A 16,186-nucleotide genomic window follows, 5' to 3' on the forward strand; every position below is an offset into this window, starting at 1 on the left:
GGGAAGCAGCGCTTCAAGAGATGGAGTTGAAGGGCATATTTCTATTGTGCCAGAATTTGACATTCTTGTTACCACCTTGATCTTCTCTTTTTTTTTTCTTTTTCTTCAAGATTTTGCTCTTTTTGTTCCCCTCCTCATCTTTATTAATTGATTCTGCTGCTTCTTTACATGCTCTCCTCTACATCTGTCTCAAACTCTGCCTTCTCCTTTTCCAAATGTCCTCCACCATTACCTTACAGCAGCACTTTTGCCTCAGAGTAACTAATTTTGCCATTTAACCCAATACCAGTGAACTAATTTCTCAAAGAATGCAAGAAATTAATAGGATCTGCTAACTAGGAACATAAAAATAGGTGATAGTGGCTTTTTAAAGGATTTGTAAAATCCCCAGAGATTTTCAGGACTGCACAGATTTTATGAATGTTTAGGTTCCTAATCCAATCACCTTTTCTCCCAGCTCTTTGTTTTCAGACTTTACAATTTTATCACCACACCTGAGCAATAGTCCTGAGTGAATTTCTGGTTTACAAATATTTAATTAACAATTGTCTGTAATTTGATTCGAGTTGGTAAATTGAACTGAAAGCTGGAGAATATCAGTAGCAATGGGGTCTTCTGGGTGTCTATATGAAACTGAGGAAGTTATGCGAGGAAAAAGTGGTAAGATTACCCATCTTTGCTGTCTTAGATTATTCCACTTTCCTTCCTATGTGGTCTGAACTGTCCAAAACGTTTTTAGTCATGCCAAGCAAAAGGTAGTTTCTCCATTTGCTTTAGGTGAACTTTGTATATCAGAATATTTTCACTGTCCAATGTTTTTTTTCTTTACATTGAGGTAGATATTTCTAGTTATTTCCCAGTCATTTCATGCTGAACATTTCCTTTTTTCCTTAGCATTTCTGTCCTTCTGTTGGCCTTGTCAGTGGTAGAGAGAGCAGAATGCAATCACATCGGCAGTGTTTGACAAAGCTGTGCGTGTTTAACTCCTAACCATTCTTACGTGTGTGGTTTTCTGCAGAAAGACCGAATAAATGAGATAAAAGGTGAACTGTCGCTCCATGCATTTACTGATGCTGTTTTCTATTAATCAGACTTACAGACTATAACTAAAAATAGTACAGAGTCTTCTAACGTGCATCAAGATGGCAGCAGAAAGCTGGGGTCTATACGTGCACCCCCCCAGAAGGATGAAGCAGCCAGAGCTGAAGTACGCCAAGGCCAAGCTGAGCTGGCCTCCCGCAGCGTTTGCAGTGATACGCAGCAGCCGTGCCCTCTTGGGAGATCCGTGTTTGAGAGAAACATGTTACATGAACTCCTAGACCAAGCTGTCCCTGGAGATGAGCATCATTCACCAGTGGACGATATCCAGGAAGATGAAGGTGCTTTTGCTCTACAGCCACACAGTGAAGAAGAATATGAAGAAGATGTTATAGAACCCCGAACTCTTAATGAAGTAACAACTGTAACGGACAAAACTAGTCCCTGGTCCAGCGTGCTGTCTGAGGTAGAGCAGGGTGCTGCCCAGCAGCCCGTGGACTTGAGGCCTGAAGATCAGCACTCCAGGGATATGGATTGGTTCCAAAGAGGAAACAGCAGACGGAGCAGCACCTTGTCCAGCATGCTACAAGGTGACAACCAAAGCATGGCCACCCCCCTTAGCCCATGCGTTAGCCTTCTCACAGACGAGGGCAGTCCTTGGCCAGTAACAGAAGGCTTTCAGAGCTCGAAAAGTGGCACAGAAACAACTGGGAAGGAGCTGTTTCAGCCTGCTCATTTGTCAGAAGTGCATCAAACAGCCAGTTGCCCTCTAGAAAATGGAAATTGTGATTGGGATCAAGCATTTAACACTAAATGTATAGAGCAAAATGTGGAGGTTCATAGAGCCTCCAGAGAGGTGCTGGCATTTCCAGGAGACGTCGGTTTGAGCAATCCAAAAACCACAGAAGAAAAGGAGGAGGAAGACGGTGAGGTTGTAAATGAGGATCATCAAGACGAGGAAGAAACTGGTTCTGATGAGATCTGTGTTAAGAGTGTATCAGCCCAAGCGGGCTCAGAAGGACACAGTGAAAGCTTTTCTGATGACAGTAGCGAAGACCCACCGGAAGAGTCAGAAAAGTCTGTCAAACCGAAAATGGTTTTGTATCCTTCTTTTCTTTTTCTTAAATGCACATTACATTCAAGGAGCATGTCTTACTTTTCAGTTAGAATCTCACTGGCCTCAGGAAAGAGAAATCCACTATGTGGAGCTCTTCCCTGGGAAATGAGTCCAGAATTGGTGACCTGGGAACGTGTTGGAAGACCCCGTTGTGTTGTGTTTCACACAATATAGTGGTGACTTCCTTGCCATTTGTAACCAGTGCATTCTGTGATCCATGAGAGTTATTTCATTTTTGGGTAGTTTAAATGTGTCTTCTTGTATTTTTTCCCCATGTCATTTTCCTTCATGTATTATAGCTCTTGTGTTTATTTTGTATTAAGAAACCTGTAGATTATTTTGCTTTTAAAATACTTTCCCACGTTTCTTGCACAGATCCCAAATCTCGCTTTCAATTTCACTAAGCTGTGTTGGAATTTTTGGAGGACAAAGCACTGAAAATATGTGAGGTATTATCGTAGAGCAAGCTAGTGTCCCATGCTCTGTGAGGCCAGGTGAGAGAACCAAGTGTTCAGAACAATAGAATATCAATTAAAATGAACGGAATTCACCCTCTGGGATCCGTTAACAGCTGTCACATCGAGGGCTGTTCCACATCGGCAGCTCCTGTGCAGCTCTGCGCAACCACGCGCTGCCACAGGTTGTTCCTTAACCCTTCTGCTCAGATCTGATCCTGTCGCTATTCCCAACTTCTTCCTTTCACCCCAGCAGATGGAAGCCTCCATGAGACTGCTCAGTGTTTCTTCTCATCCTTCCACGGCTCTGAAAGTAAGTATGGGACCTCCTTTCCGTTATCGTCCTAGCTTAGTGGAGTCCATCCGTTCGAGCAGGACCAAACGTACTTTCTTTGCCTGGCAGCACTCAGGTTAGCACTGATGGCTTCCAAATCGTGCAAGGAGAAGCCTTCTGGTACCTCCTCTCTCTGTGAGAGCCATTTGCAGCATTCATGGCTGCATCATCTGTGATGCTTATGCATTGATGTTAGACCACTATGCATTTACTTACTATGCATTTACTTGTTACTTATGCATTTACTTATGTATACTCATGTTAACCAGTTTGTATACTCAGTGGATGTGGCTCTTCTCCATTAGGATTGGTGGAAGTGGCAGGTGCCCACTCCACACTTCTTTGGGCTTTACTGGGAGGTAAGGTGCCTAATTTTGAGGACACAAGCTGTAACTTGTAATTGCAACTCCAATTTCTGTCTTTGAGTTCAGGGGGAAATGAGGGAGTTCGCAGCAGGAGAACCTCTCCTAGAGGGATCAAGTAACTGTTCTCGGGCAGAGGGAACAGTAGACTGGTGGGAATGGTCGCTCCTCATCCAGGGAAGCTGCTGATCATTTTTGCTGTTTCATAGGTGGGTTTATGTGCGTAAACATTTATTCACTGCAAGAGGTTTGTGGCTCAGTTGTTTTGAGGTCTGCGCATTCTTCTTTGCCAGCCACAGTTTTGCAACGGATGTTAACGGGGCTGTGGGTGCTGCAGCAGCTGGGCTGTTTGTTTACTACTCCAATAATGTCATAATGTGTTGGTTTCCTTCCTTATGACCTATGAAACAAACACTCTAAGGAACATTTATGTAATTGGAAACAGCGTGCTTGATTAAACAGAACAGGAACAGTCAGGATCTAATAGCTCTGAAGTTATGGAAACTATTTTAAATTAATAAACATGTTTACAGCTCAGGTGAAATATCTGACTTGTTGCTGTTTTGTGATGTAAAAAATGTCTGTTTTCTGATCTACATTTTAATATCTTTTCCTAAAGCTCTTGAAACTTGTTCCTGATGAAAATAGAGACCCGTATCAGAGGGGTCTTGGGCACAGTACGCTTCAAGGATCCTAAGATTCGTCTTGATTCTAACACCTAACTGCAGTGTGTCTTAGTGCTGGTGAAGCATACTTTTCATGCCGTGTCTGAATATTGTGGATGAAATCAGAAGCGGAATCTCAGATGTGTTTCTCGTTTGGAATCTGCTTCAAATTCTCTCTGTTCATCTCTGTCCACTGATGATATCCCCTTCCTCTCTTGTCTTGTGGTCGTGCCCCCATTTCTGAGTTTTGCTTTCTCTGCGGGGTTAGCTCCGGTTCTTCCTGTGTCTTTCTGTGCATCTGCAAATCATCGCTCAGGCCTACGGTTTAATAGTATTACCAGCTTTACTTGAATTCCCTCTCTCTCTGCACTGCTAAGCTTAGTGGCTGGAAACACACTCCTGAAAGTGATTAATAATTAGGGAGAATACTAGCAAGGCACTGTTTGGATATAGCTGACCTTAAACCAGTTTAATTCCTGGATGAACTCCAGCTAATCCTTCGCCGTAGCACTTGTAGGGGTCTGTCAAGACAGAACTCAGTTGTGCCTTGTGTTGTGCATCCAGCATCAGACACCCTATATGAAGAACAAGTTTTTCGCTTGTGCTAATGGTAAAATAGAGTTCAGGAAAACTGCTTTCTCATAGTTTTGTTCTTAATTAGCCTCAAGAACACCAGTTTCTAAATCTGGGTTTGCTTGGTTTCTGCACAGTCGAGCAGACACGAGTATGACAGCAAGGCTGAAACCGGAGCTGTTCTCGCCCGAAGATCAGCAGTCCCCTCTGGCTCACGTGGCAGCTGGCAAACTTCTCTCCTGGCCTCCCTAATGTTCCTGCCACCTCTCCCTCTCTTGTCTGACTCCCTGCACAAAACGATGAAGGAACGATGAGAAGGGGAAGCAGGCGGTCCTGTCAAAGGAGTTGGCAGCGTTTTGAGACAAGAAGGTTTTCTTGGCTCATGCTGCGAGGACACGGGGAGCTGAGAAGGTGCTGCAGCAGTTCAGGCCTCAGCCTGGATACTGTAGTCACCTTTCAGGGACCTGAGTTTTGCAGAGCCTCACAAAATCTTAAAAATGTTGACCTTTTTTCTCCATTGCATCAGCCTCAGGCTTCCAGTTTTTGAGGTCCTTCCCAGCTCTCCTCGTCCACACTGGTCACCGGCTGTCCTGTGTGACCAGCAGCCCTGGTTCGATTTCTGCTGCTCTTCAGGTTCAGCCAGCGGCTTTGCACTTTTCTCAGTCCTTTTTCGGGCAGTTCCCGATACAACATACAGAAAATTATCCGAGTTCATGGCTAAACTTCACAGCATCCAGCACTGCATCATGTTTACTGTAAAGCTACAACTATTTCTTGAATGAGTCAGAGCCGTTGTTAGGTGGCCCAGATTACCATCCAAACCTTGTTTCTGCCCGTTGCCCCTGGCCTTCCTTCTCCTCCCTCTTTGCCTTTACTGCGTTCGTGTGTTCCGTATTCTTTTATATACTGTTGCTGATTTTTCAGAGCAAAAATTTAATCTCTCCAGGTATGATGTTTGACACAGAAAGCACTGCAGCATTGATTCTGGTTAGGGTTTGGGGCAATTGCGTGCTAAGAGTGAAACCATTTAAATGTGATTCCAGTGAGGTGCTGGCTGGTAAACCCATCCCAAGGCTTGCTGCCTTTCAGAGTTGGCCCAGGCTGCTGGTGATGGAGCTGGGGTTTTTGAATGCAGGAGGAAGTATTTAAAGAATTGGAGAGTTAATAAACTTCATTAAAATATCCTGAGAATTTTTTTCCCCCCCTCACCTCTATGAATATTCCGAAAGGATAAGAAACTTACATGGAAACCACTTTTACTCACAATAATTAATATTTGTATATGCATAGTTTTACCTTCAGTGTAAATTAGAAATAACACTTCTATAGCACAGGCAAATTCATAATAACAGGCTTTTATCTGTTCTGAAAACGCAGATGGCTAGCAACAGTGCTGACATCCTTTCTGGGTGCTAATGTTTCTTCTTGGTGTATTCCCATTTCAGTCACAGCCACTAAAGCTCTCCTTTTTCCTTGCTCAGCTTACCCAGAGAACAGAGCTAAGGCTTTTACTGCCTACATTTGTCCTCCTAACCTGCTGAACAGCAATGATGACTTTCTCTTCCGTTTTCACCATCAGAAAAAGAAGAAAACGTGGCTGCATTCTCCACGTCTGTTTCAGAGTTGGTGGTTGTGGTCCCAGATTTGATATAAACCTTTTCCTGTCCAGAAAGCAGAAGTAGGTGAAAGGTCACTCCGGGGGTAGGTTGTAGCCTCTTAACACAGATCTGTCTTCCCTCCTTCATCACTGTGCACAAACAAAACGAGCCAGTATCCTTGCTGAGCCACAAGGCTGAAACGGTCTCCACCTCAGTTACCGGAATTCTTTGACCTTGAAATAAGCCATCGCCCCAAGACCTATAAAATGCTAATAAACCTGTTTGCTGTGCTCCAGTCCCTGGCACACGCCAATTAGATAATCCATGGCTGGTTTAAGTGTCCTGCTCTATCACTGCCATTTCTAAAAAAAGAAAAGTGAAGCATGATCTTCTGTGCCTAAGTCCTCTTTCATCGTTCTGGTTAAATGTGTGCGTTTCGTGGCTGAGCATCAGATACTTGGAGTCTGTGACACTTTTGGCTTAGAGACGGAGAAGGAAAAACCCAGGACAGGCGCCGCTTGTGCTCAGGTCGCAGTCTGAAATAGCAGTGCCTGTTTCGGAGGCAAGGACCGATGTAAACACGACATTTCAGCTGTGCGCTCTCGAAACGACACAGAAGGTTACGACTCTGTTTGAAACTGCCCGTTTGATGTATCAAGTGAGCATTTCAAAAATGCAGCACTGAGGCTAGAAAGTCTCACTAAATGTTGTATGTGCAAGGAATTTGCATATTTCGAAGAAAAATAGCTTTATACAGAGGCGAGTATACAAGTGTAGCTCTTTCCTGTAGCTTCCAAAACTGCCGGTGAAGCTGACGCTGCAGACGTAATTCCATAAGGCTTCTGATCATCTGTGCAAGCTGGGAGTTGTTAACTGTGCTTTTAAATGTCTCTTGTTTGGATTCACACCTCTGCATGTAGAATAGCAGCAAAAAGAGCTGCTAAACCTTTCCTGCTGCTGGAAGTTCATTTTTAGGGAGGTCCTTGCAGTAGATGACATGCATCTTAACACCTCTGCATTGCTGCCAGTGGACGTGGTGGTAGAAAAATTGGAGGAGGAATATTTTAGCCACTTCTATCTGCAACAGTGTGCAAGTGGTACGTTTGCAAAGGACACCTCGTGTACTGACGGTCAGGAGCGTAGAAAGTGCTATCCGTCGCCTAGGTGTCACCTAATAGCAGCAGACACCTGCGGTTCATGTTGTATTTTCGCTTTGAGGGCACAGTGCTCTTTCAGGGTATTTTATTGCACTGGTGGCAAAACGGGGAGGAGGAGCAGCACTGGCTGCAGCAGCCTCTCTGGCCAGCTAGACCAGATCAGGACCAACTCAGCTGTGTGATGTGCTCCTAGCTTCACCTGGGGCAGGAGAAAGTACTGTGGTGCCTCTGGAGTGTTAATTCTAAGAACAAAGGAGAAAATCTCATTTAATTCCTCCTTTAGAACCGATTTTAAAAATTCCTACAACCAGGGTAAGATTGTTTTACAGCTGGTTTTGGGTCACTGGGTTAGTGCCAGAAGAAAAAAGTGCTTTCGTTTCTGCACACGTGCCCAGCTGTGCTGTCTGGGGGGTGGTGGCGGCTCTGGGATTCTCAAGACAGTCTTGCTCTATTTTCCTTTATCTTTTCCCACATGATACGTTACCTTCTCTTGAGTTGCAGGGCCTGCAGCTGCTCCCACTGAGATTCGTTAGAGATGTCCCGTTGGGTCAGCGAAAGCCTCCTGTGTTTATTCTGCACGTTCAGAGTGTGAGGTGCTGTCTCTGGCTCCGAGCTGTGCACAAAGACATCTGCAGCGCAAGCAGGAGCGAGAGGGGAGTTGGGAGAGGTAGGAAGGGCGGTTTCCCAACCCTTTGAAATAGGGTCAATTGGATGATTCGGAGAATTTGATAGAGCGCCATTGCTACAGCGTAAACCTGCTTCTGTTTCAGTAGCGTCGTTCCTGCCAGCTTTCCACAGGCAGGTAGCTTTGCAGACGATCTTTTTTAGCTACATTAGTGGTGTAGCCTCCTCCGGCGTAGAACAGGGCGCTCATCAGAGGACAAACGGCATCATCACAGCTTGCTGGAAGGAAAAGAAGTTCCTGAAGTCCAGTGCCACTACAGGCAAGCGGCACAGGGCTGTCTAGCTGCTATTTCACCAGGATATTGGATTTAAGAGCCAGAATTTCCTTGGGGTTTTTTGGGTTTCGTTACAGTTACGCACTTTCCTAGGCCAAGGGATGGGGCAGTCTGTGCCGGTTCCTTGCAAATACATAAAACTGGTGTTCAGAACCGAACGCTGCCTGGTGCACTAAAGCCAGAAGCCTTTTACCAGTCCTCTGGGCTTTCACTTTGAGCATTTTTCTCCATGAACCGCTTACACAGAGATCAAGGCCCTGCACAGAGCCAGCCCGGGCCGGTTACTGTCCCGTCTCCAGCCCATGCTAATGTTTCAGCTGTTTCAGACACAGTTGGCACAGAGAACAGCATGGGAAGAATGAGCTACTGACCCAATCTTCTCTCGACCACCTGGAGCACAATACGCTGTCAAAGGGAGGTGGCTTGGCCAGCAAGCACCTCTCTCTACTGGTCTTTGAGTTTGTAACGTTGCCAGGTCTGCATTTAACCTCTCTCAGCTTCTTAACGTTTTGCTTCAGGAAAACCACCCTAGAGCAGGTTTAAGGAGAAAGAAACACAAGGCAAAGATTCTCATAAATACACGCATATGTTTCTTCAGTGTGATAGAAATGGGCAGCATTTTGAAGCATTACTGCCCTTAGCTATTTTCCTAGGTACAGTGAGAAGTTTTTTGCAGCACCGTTCATGTAATTTACACAATTTAGCCGTATGAAACTGGGAAATGGTTGTTTAGGGCATAGGGATTTGTAGCTGGCTTGCCATAAGCCTTTCTGCTGCTGTTGGATGTGAAACCACACGAGCTGTTCCCACCCTCGTCATCCTTTTTATTAACCAAACCCGTCGTCTTTGTGAGTGTTGATCCGTCCGTCTCCCGAATCCGGCTGTGCAGGAGCAGACTGCGTCAGCATTTCTGAAAATCATCCTTTGGGAAATCTTGACAGGCGGTTACAGCCTCTCTTGGTCTTGTCTGTTTGCAGAAATTTAGCTGATGTTACATTAGCTTACAGTTAGCCCCTTGCGCTTTGCCCTGGCTCTAGCAAACAGGGGTACCCCAGGATCAGGGTGTGGCTTTTACCTGCGGATGTTTCCCCGTAAGGGCCCGATGCTGGCGTGGGGCTGATGCTCCGTGTGCTCGTCATCCAAGGCTGTGAAGTGCAGTCAACCAAACACAAGGCACCTTCCAAACCGCTTATTCCTAAAAAAGCCATTTCCCTCCCCAAACGGCACATCAAAGCAGGGAGCACACAGGAACAGAATCCTGGCGCCGGTTCCCTCGGGAGGGAGCGGATCACCTTAGGAGACCTTCCCAACGGGCCTGTGCCCAGCGAGGCAGCTCAGCCATGTAGGCGAAAGGTCGGGTGGGCTTATCAGCTTTCCAAACCGCCCCCCCCTGCCAGGAGACCTCCCTGGCCCCGCAGCTCATGAGCAGCACGTCCTGAAAGCTTCACCCGCTACAGGCAGCCGAAGCCGCATCCCTCCACTCGGTGCTTCCTGGGCTCAGCCTGGCTCTGAACCAGCGGGGGAGAAACGCCAGTGCCTCTGTGTGCCAAAATCACCTGTCGTCAACGCTGCTGTGACACCGGGGAGAAAGCCTGGCTGCCGGAAGGGTGTGCACACAGACCGAGGGTGATGTTTTAAAATGCTTGAAATGGTGGGTTTCATCTCGGGGGGCTGCTTCTCGGGGGTCCCTGCAGGCAGCTCAGGCTGGCCCGCCTGGTTTGGCAGCAGGCTGGGCTCTGTTGCGTGGGAGCCTTGCCTCTCCGCTGCACGGGGGTTTGGTTTTTAGGATTCTGCAAATTAAAATAAAATAATAATAATTGAAAACCCAAGTTCGGAGAGTCAGAACCTGGTGAACAAGCTGGTGTGATTCCTTCTGGCTGAGGATAGACCTTCATGAATTCGGGGTTCGCTTGTCTGAGCCGGATCGTGTGGTTTGGGCGGACCTGTCTAATTTTGATCTGTACCTTTTGTGTTCTGTAGCGTTGAGAAGGAATAGCATCGCAGCATCCAATACCGTGTGGGGCAGAGAAATATTTCACCATCGTGGATGCGCTTTTTTTTTTTTTTTTTTTTTCCCTGAACAGTTGAACAGGTTTTTTTTCCCAGCAGTTGTCTCTCTGTGTAGAACAAGAGAAAAACCCTTCCAAGGAGAACCACAAAAGAACCATGAGCAAAAGGAGACACATCCTGAGTGGGTTTTTCTCCTGTGTATCCAGCTTCCCGCGCAAGCCCGGGGTTTGCCAGGGCTCCAGCGTCCTGTTCCTTCTCTCTGCAGAGCGGAAGCGGAGCAGTGCCAGGGGGTGCCCCGTGCCGGAGGCCGAATCGTCCCAGGCCCACAGCCGATCTCTCGGAAGAAGAAACCAAAAGAATCGCCAGGATCTTCTCTGCTCAGCTGTCCAAGAAGGAAGAGCATTGGCAAGAGGCCGTCGGCAGCGGGCTGCTTCCCGAGCCACGACCTGACACGTTGGCAAACACCAGGTCCTCCAGGGAGGAGGAGATGGAAGCTTGTAGAGGTTTCAGACCCTGATTTTTAATTTGCCTAATTGGTTTCCCCTTAGAGGGACTGATGGTCCATGAGGGGGGACTGAGAGGCCGTGTGTCTTGCAGGGGCAGGTCCCCGACGAGACTCATTGCTCTGACAACCGATGAGCTGTTACCTGCTCTCCACCTACTCCATTTGGGGGACGTATTCGTGTGAAATTTCTCTAATGCATCATTTGCTGATTCTAGAGGAATGCCTGTGCCCAAGGTGCTGCTGTAAATACAGGCCAAAGATACTGTAAAATACTGATGTGTGTACAAAAGGGTTTTGCTAGAAATATGGAACTTTGATATTCTAAATTATTTTTGTGCATTTTTATGTCAGGTACCTTTTGGAGAACGGACTTCGATGCAAACCGAGCGAGGTTATTTTTGTACTGTCTCCAGTGTTTGTGTTTCAATAAAACTCCCCTGGTTTCTTGCGCTCTGGTGCGAAGTGTCCTGCTGCCAGGTCACAAGCCTGCCCTTGACAGGTGGACGAGGCTCCTTCCCCCAAAACCTCCAGGAATGGAGAGTAAGCGCCGTAAAAACGCTTCCAGGAAGACGGTGTAGCTGGGGGCACGCGGAAAGGTCGCTGCTTCGCAGAGTAATTGAATCTGGCGGGTGTAGCACAGCACACGGAGAATGAGTCGGGCCTCGGGGGTGAGCGAATGCTTCAAACTGGGGCTGCCTTTCACACCGGGCCGGCCGCTCCAGATGTAAGGAGCCAAAGTGCCGGCACCCCTTTGGCCTCCCGCCTCTGCCGTTTTCTTTTTCACAGGGGAGAATCCCAAAGGCGTAATTCACTGCTCACCCAACCTGCCCGTGCTGGGTCGGACCCCGGCGGTAAAACCCGATCTGTGCGGCCCCCGCAGCCCTGAGCCCCCTGCGAGCGCAGCCCCCGCCCCTGCCTTGCTGGGGGGGGGGGGGGGGGTGTTGGGGGGTGGACGCACCAAGCACCCCAAACCGCACGCCCCGAGCGTCACCCTGCGAGGAGTGACACGAGGAGCGACACGCGGGCTTCCTGCTCCCGCTGCTGATCCTGGTGGCCACGTCCAGACGCTCAGGCGAGATGCCAGCTTGCTTGGGAACAGGGTGACAGCGGAGGTGACGTCAGATAAACGGCTTCTTCCTCTTGTGGGTCAGCAGCAGAGCAGCGGGCAGCGGGGGAGCGCGGGCGGTGCCGGGGGTGGCTGGTGGAGCAAAGGGGGCTCCAGGGTGTCACACCAGCCCGAAATCCCTCCTGCGGGACTGAGCTCCCGCACCAGAGCAGAGGCACCGGCAGGGATGTGTGTGTGACCTTCCGTGTGCACGTCCCTGTGGGCTTTGCTAAAGAGCACAAAGGGTTAAACGCACTGATTATTTTTTATATATATATATATATTTTATTATTTTTTTTTAAGAAAATGGAAGAAAAAGGGTATTTCTTGAGCCACCACTCCACCCCTGACCTCCAGCATCACCCCGAGGCCTGTCCCTGCCAGCAGCACCTTGGCCTCAAGCACAGACCCAGGCTGCGCCGAAGGGCACCCGGGGTTTCGCTGTAGGATGCACAAACGCGGGACGGACAGTTTGGGACGGCTTTGGGACGGGTTTAGGACGGGTTTAGGATGAGTTTAGGACGGGTTTAGGATGGGTTTAGGATGGGTTTAGGACGGGTTTGGAACGGGTTTAGGACAGTAGTTTAGGACGAGTTTAGGACGGGTTTAGGACTAGTTTAGGACGAGTTTAGGACGGGTTTAGGACGAGTTTGGAATGGGTTTAGGACAGTAGTTTAGGACAGGTTTAGGACGAGTTTAGGACGGGTTTAGGATGAGTTTAGGATGGGTTTAGGACGTGTTCAGGACGGGTTTGGAATGGGTTTAGGATAGGTTTTGGACGGGTTTAGGACAGTAGTTTGGGACGGGTTTAGGACAGTAGTTTGGGACAGGTTTAGGATGGGTTTAGGACAGTAGTTTAGGATGGGTTTAGGATGGGTTTGGGACGTGTTTAGGACGGGTTTAGGATGGGTTTGGGACAGTAGTTTAGGACGGGTTTAGGATGGGTTTAGGACGGGTTTAGGACGGGTTTAGGACGGGTTTAGGATGGGTTTAGGATGGGTTTGGGACAGTAGTTTAAGACAGGTTTAGGATGGGTTTAGGACGGGTTTAGGATGGGTTTACCTCCGGCCGCTCACGTGGCCCCTGCCCTCCGGCTGCTCCACGTGAGCTCCGGGGACACGTTTCACCCTGCGGAGGAAATCCCGCCGGCAAGCTCAGCAGCTGCCGGGATGGCTCACGGCTGCACGGTCCCTGCCAAGGGCAGAGGGCTCTGACCCCGCCGCCGGAGGGGCGCTCGGTGCTGCTCTGCCTCCCACCCACAAACCTTGGGCAAGCGTTTGTGCCTCTCGTCCTGCCCAGCGCACGTTTAGGTTTACACCCCCCAGTTCCTCCCCCATCCCTGAGGTCCCAGCGGCCACCGGACGGGCAGGACAGCGTTGTCAGGTGCTGCCACCCCACAGCTTTGCTCCCATGGGTGCTGGTGGTCTGGGCAGGACCCCCCCTACCCCTGCCCAAGCCCTGTGGGGGGAGCAGAGGGCTGAAACCCAGCCCACAGGGTCCTGAGGGCTGGGTGGCCCCACTGTCCCGAGCTCAAATGCCACCAGGGGAACTGGGTTTCGCTGTCACCTGATCCCCGTGGCTGCTGGAATGTTCTGCGGGTGCTATATAAGGGGGCCAAGGAGCCGGCTCTCGGGGCGATGGCTGCGCTGAGAGGGGTGTAAGGCAGGAGCCAGGACACGGTGCCGAGGTCCCTACGGTGAGGCCACAGGGGACCCAGGCCCGGGCAGGTCACCCTGCGGGAGAAGCTCTCACCGAGTGCACCCGTTTGGGCCAGGGTGGGGTAAAGCAGGGTGGGCATTTGTGAATCCCGGGCTGAGCAAGGGAGCCCCGTGCCTCAGTTTCCCCAGGGATGCAGACGAGGAAATGGGGCGGGATTTGGCTTTTGGAGTTGTCCAAAGGCAGCGAGAGCCACCACGGCACATTGTCACCTCTGTCCCCAAACTGGACGCCTGCTTGAAGCCCCATCCGAGGCTCCCCCACAAATTCCTTCGCCCCCCTTTCCTTCCAGCCCCTCTGCCACGATGGTGGGTCTGAAGCCCCCCGAGGTGCCCCCAACGGCCACCATGAAGTTTGTCAGCGCGGGGATGGCCGGCTGCATCGCCGACCTCTGCACCTTCCCCCTGGACACCGCCAAAGTCCGGCTGCAGGTACGATCCGCTGGCACCCCAAAATCCCGCGGGTGGTGGGAGCGCCCCGCACCGGTGGGGCCCCCCACCGGCTCCACCCCCACGCTGGCCGTGTTTTGTTGCGGGGGGCAGAGGGCAGGGTGACACGGTCGGCATCCCCTAGATCCAGGGGGAGGTGCGGATCCCCCGCAGCACCAACACCGTGGAGTACCGGGGCGTTATGGGGACGCTGAGCACCATGGTGCGGACGGAGGGACCCCGCAGCCTCTACAGCGGGCTGGCGGCTGGGCTGCAGCGGCAGATGAGCTTCGCCTCCATCCGCATCGGGCTGTACGACTCGGTGAAGCAGCTCTACACCCCAAAGGGTGCCGAGAGTGAGTGTCCAGGCGGTTGGGACCCCCACCCCCGTGCACAACCCTCAGCCCCACAGCCCACCCCAGGGTGAACAACCCACCCTACTGCTTGCCCGGGGGGGGGGCCCTGCACAGCCGAGGGTCCCAGCACCTTCCCTCCACAGGCACGGGGCTGGCAGCACGGGTGCTGGCGGGCTGCACCACGGGCGCGGTGGCGGTGACGTGCGCCCAGCCCACCGACGTGGTCAAGGTGCGGTTCCAGGCCAACGGGGCGCTGCCGGATGGCGCCCGCCGGTACAGTGGCACCGTGGATGCCTACCGCACCATCGCCAGGGAGGAGGGCGTCCGCGGGCTCTGGAGAGGTAGGGACGGATGGGAACGGGGATGGGGGTTGGGATGGGAACAGGGATAGGGATGGGGATGGGGACAGGGATAAGGATGTGGACAGGGATGGGATGAGAACAGGAGTGGAAACAGGAATGGGTATGAGAACGGAGGTGAGGAAGGGGACAGGGAATGGGGATGGGGACAGCAGGGCTGGGGCATCCATCCAGGATGCTGCAGGAGGGGATGTGACCACCATCCCCAATGCCACCACCCTCCCGGACAGGGACGCTGCCCAACATCGCCCGCAACGCCATCATCAACTGCGGGGAGCTCGTCACCTACGACCTCATTAAGGACGCGCTGCTGCGGGCACAGCTGATGACAGGTCAGGACAGCGTGGGGGGATGTGGCCGGGTGCAGTCCCCGTCCCCACGATCCTCAACCCCCGGCTCTGCCCTGCAGACAACGTCCCCTGCCACTTCGTGGCTGCCTTCGGGGCTGGCTTCTGCGCCACGGTGGTGGCATCGCCGGTGGATGTGGTGAAGACGCGGTACATGAACGCCGGCCCTGGGCAGTACCGGAACGTGCTGAGCTGCCTCCTCGCCCTGCTCATGCAGGACGGCGTCGCCGGCTTCTACAAGGGGTGAGTAGGGGGACCCCCCCCGACCACCGGCAGACGCGGTGCAATGATGTGCACGAACACCGGCGCCGACCAGCTCCGCTCCACACCGCGGCACCGCGGCCAAGGCCCTAACCCGTGCGCTGCCACCGACGCACCAGGCAGGACGTCGGGGGCCGCGGGGGTGTCCCCACCATGGCCCCTCCAGCGCTGCTTTTCCCGGCGCAGGTTCGTCCCCTCCTTCCTGCGGCTCGGCTCCTGGAACGTGGTGATGTTCATCTCCTACGAGCAGCTGCAGCGCGCCGCGGTGCTGGTCCGGCCGGCCCAATCCTGACCCCCGCCCCAGCCCCTCTCGCCAGCGTTGGCGGGACACAGGAGTAAATTATATTAATTGCTGAAGCCCGGGGGGAGCCAGGATGCCGCACGCCCCTGGCCCAGTGGGGACCCCCGAGAGATGGAAGGAGGAACGGGGGTACGTGCAGAGAAACGTGGGAGAAGGGAAGTTTCCAGAGAACAGTCTAGGGAGGAAGAAAAAAAATGTTTGTAGGTTTTCTAGCTGGGAAGAGCATCGCGTCCCGGCGGTGGCAGAGACAAGGCGCGTGGTGTGGGCAGCCGGGACGGAGCTGAGGGCAGGGGGATGTGGCGATTCCTGTTATTCCTGACGCTTCTAATAAACCGCCCCTATGGGGTCTGACCGCGGCCGGGCTCGGGGCTCCCTCACCTTTTCGAAGGGGGGGTGTGTGGGGGGGTAGGGCCGTTCTCCCAGCCCTGGGGTGCCGCTGGGAAAGGGATCAGCCTCAGCAGAGGCGATTTCTGTGTCCAGGGAGGGGGGAAGCACTGAAACTGGGTGCGAAGCACCACTGCGCCCCACCGTGTGGGGGGC

General features: G+C 51.7%; 2 protein-coding genes across 8 annotated transcripts in view; both read left to right on the plus strand.

Annotated features, from left to right (window-relative positions):
• C2CD3 (C2 domain containing 3 centriole elongation regulator) overlaps positions 1-11,223 on the plus strand; it is a 52,752-nt gene extending 41,529 nt beyond the window's left edge. For 4 of the 7 annotated variants that reach the window (XM_040585217.1, XM_040585220.1, XM_040585219.1 and 1 more), the window contains exons 31-33: positions 1,092-2,139; positions 2,821-2,923; positions 10,534-11,223. In XM_040585217.1, the coding sequence (XP_040441151.1) occupies positions 1,092-2,139; positions 2,821-2,923; positions 10,534-10,785 (1,403 nt within the window). In that variant the 3' untranslated portion in view covers positions 10,786-11,223. The other 3 variants (XM_040585222.1, XM_040585223.1, XM_040585221.1) reach the window with 3 other exon arrangements.
• Positions 11,224-11,343: 120 nt separating this feature from the next.
• On the plus strand, positions 11,344-16,004 carry LOC121084092 (mitochondrial uncoupling protein 3-like). The gene is made up of 7 exons (XM_040585237.1): positions 11,344-13,574; positions 13,887-14,025; positions 14,168-14,378; positions 14,522-14,719; positions 14,968-15,069; positions 15,147-15,327; positions 15,532-16,004. The coding sequence occupies exons 2-7, from the start codon at positions 13,900-13,902 to the stop codon at positions 15,635-15,637; spliced, it is 924 nt and encodes a 307-aa protein (XP_040441171.1). The 5' UTR covers positions 11,344-13,574; positions 13,887-13,899; the 3' UTR covers positions 15,638-16,004.
• Positions 16,005-16,186: the final 182 nt, after the last annotated feature.

This window comes from Falco naumanni, chromosome 2 (assembly GCF_017639655.2).
Source record: "Falco naumanni isolate bFalNau1 chromosome 2, bFalNau1.pat, whole genome shotgun sequence".
Classification (NCBI taxonomy): Eukaryota; Metazoa; Chordata; class Aves; order Falconiformes; family Falconidae; genus Falco; species Falco naumanni.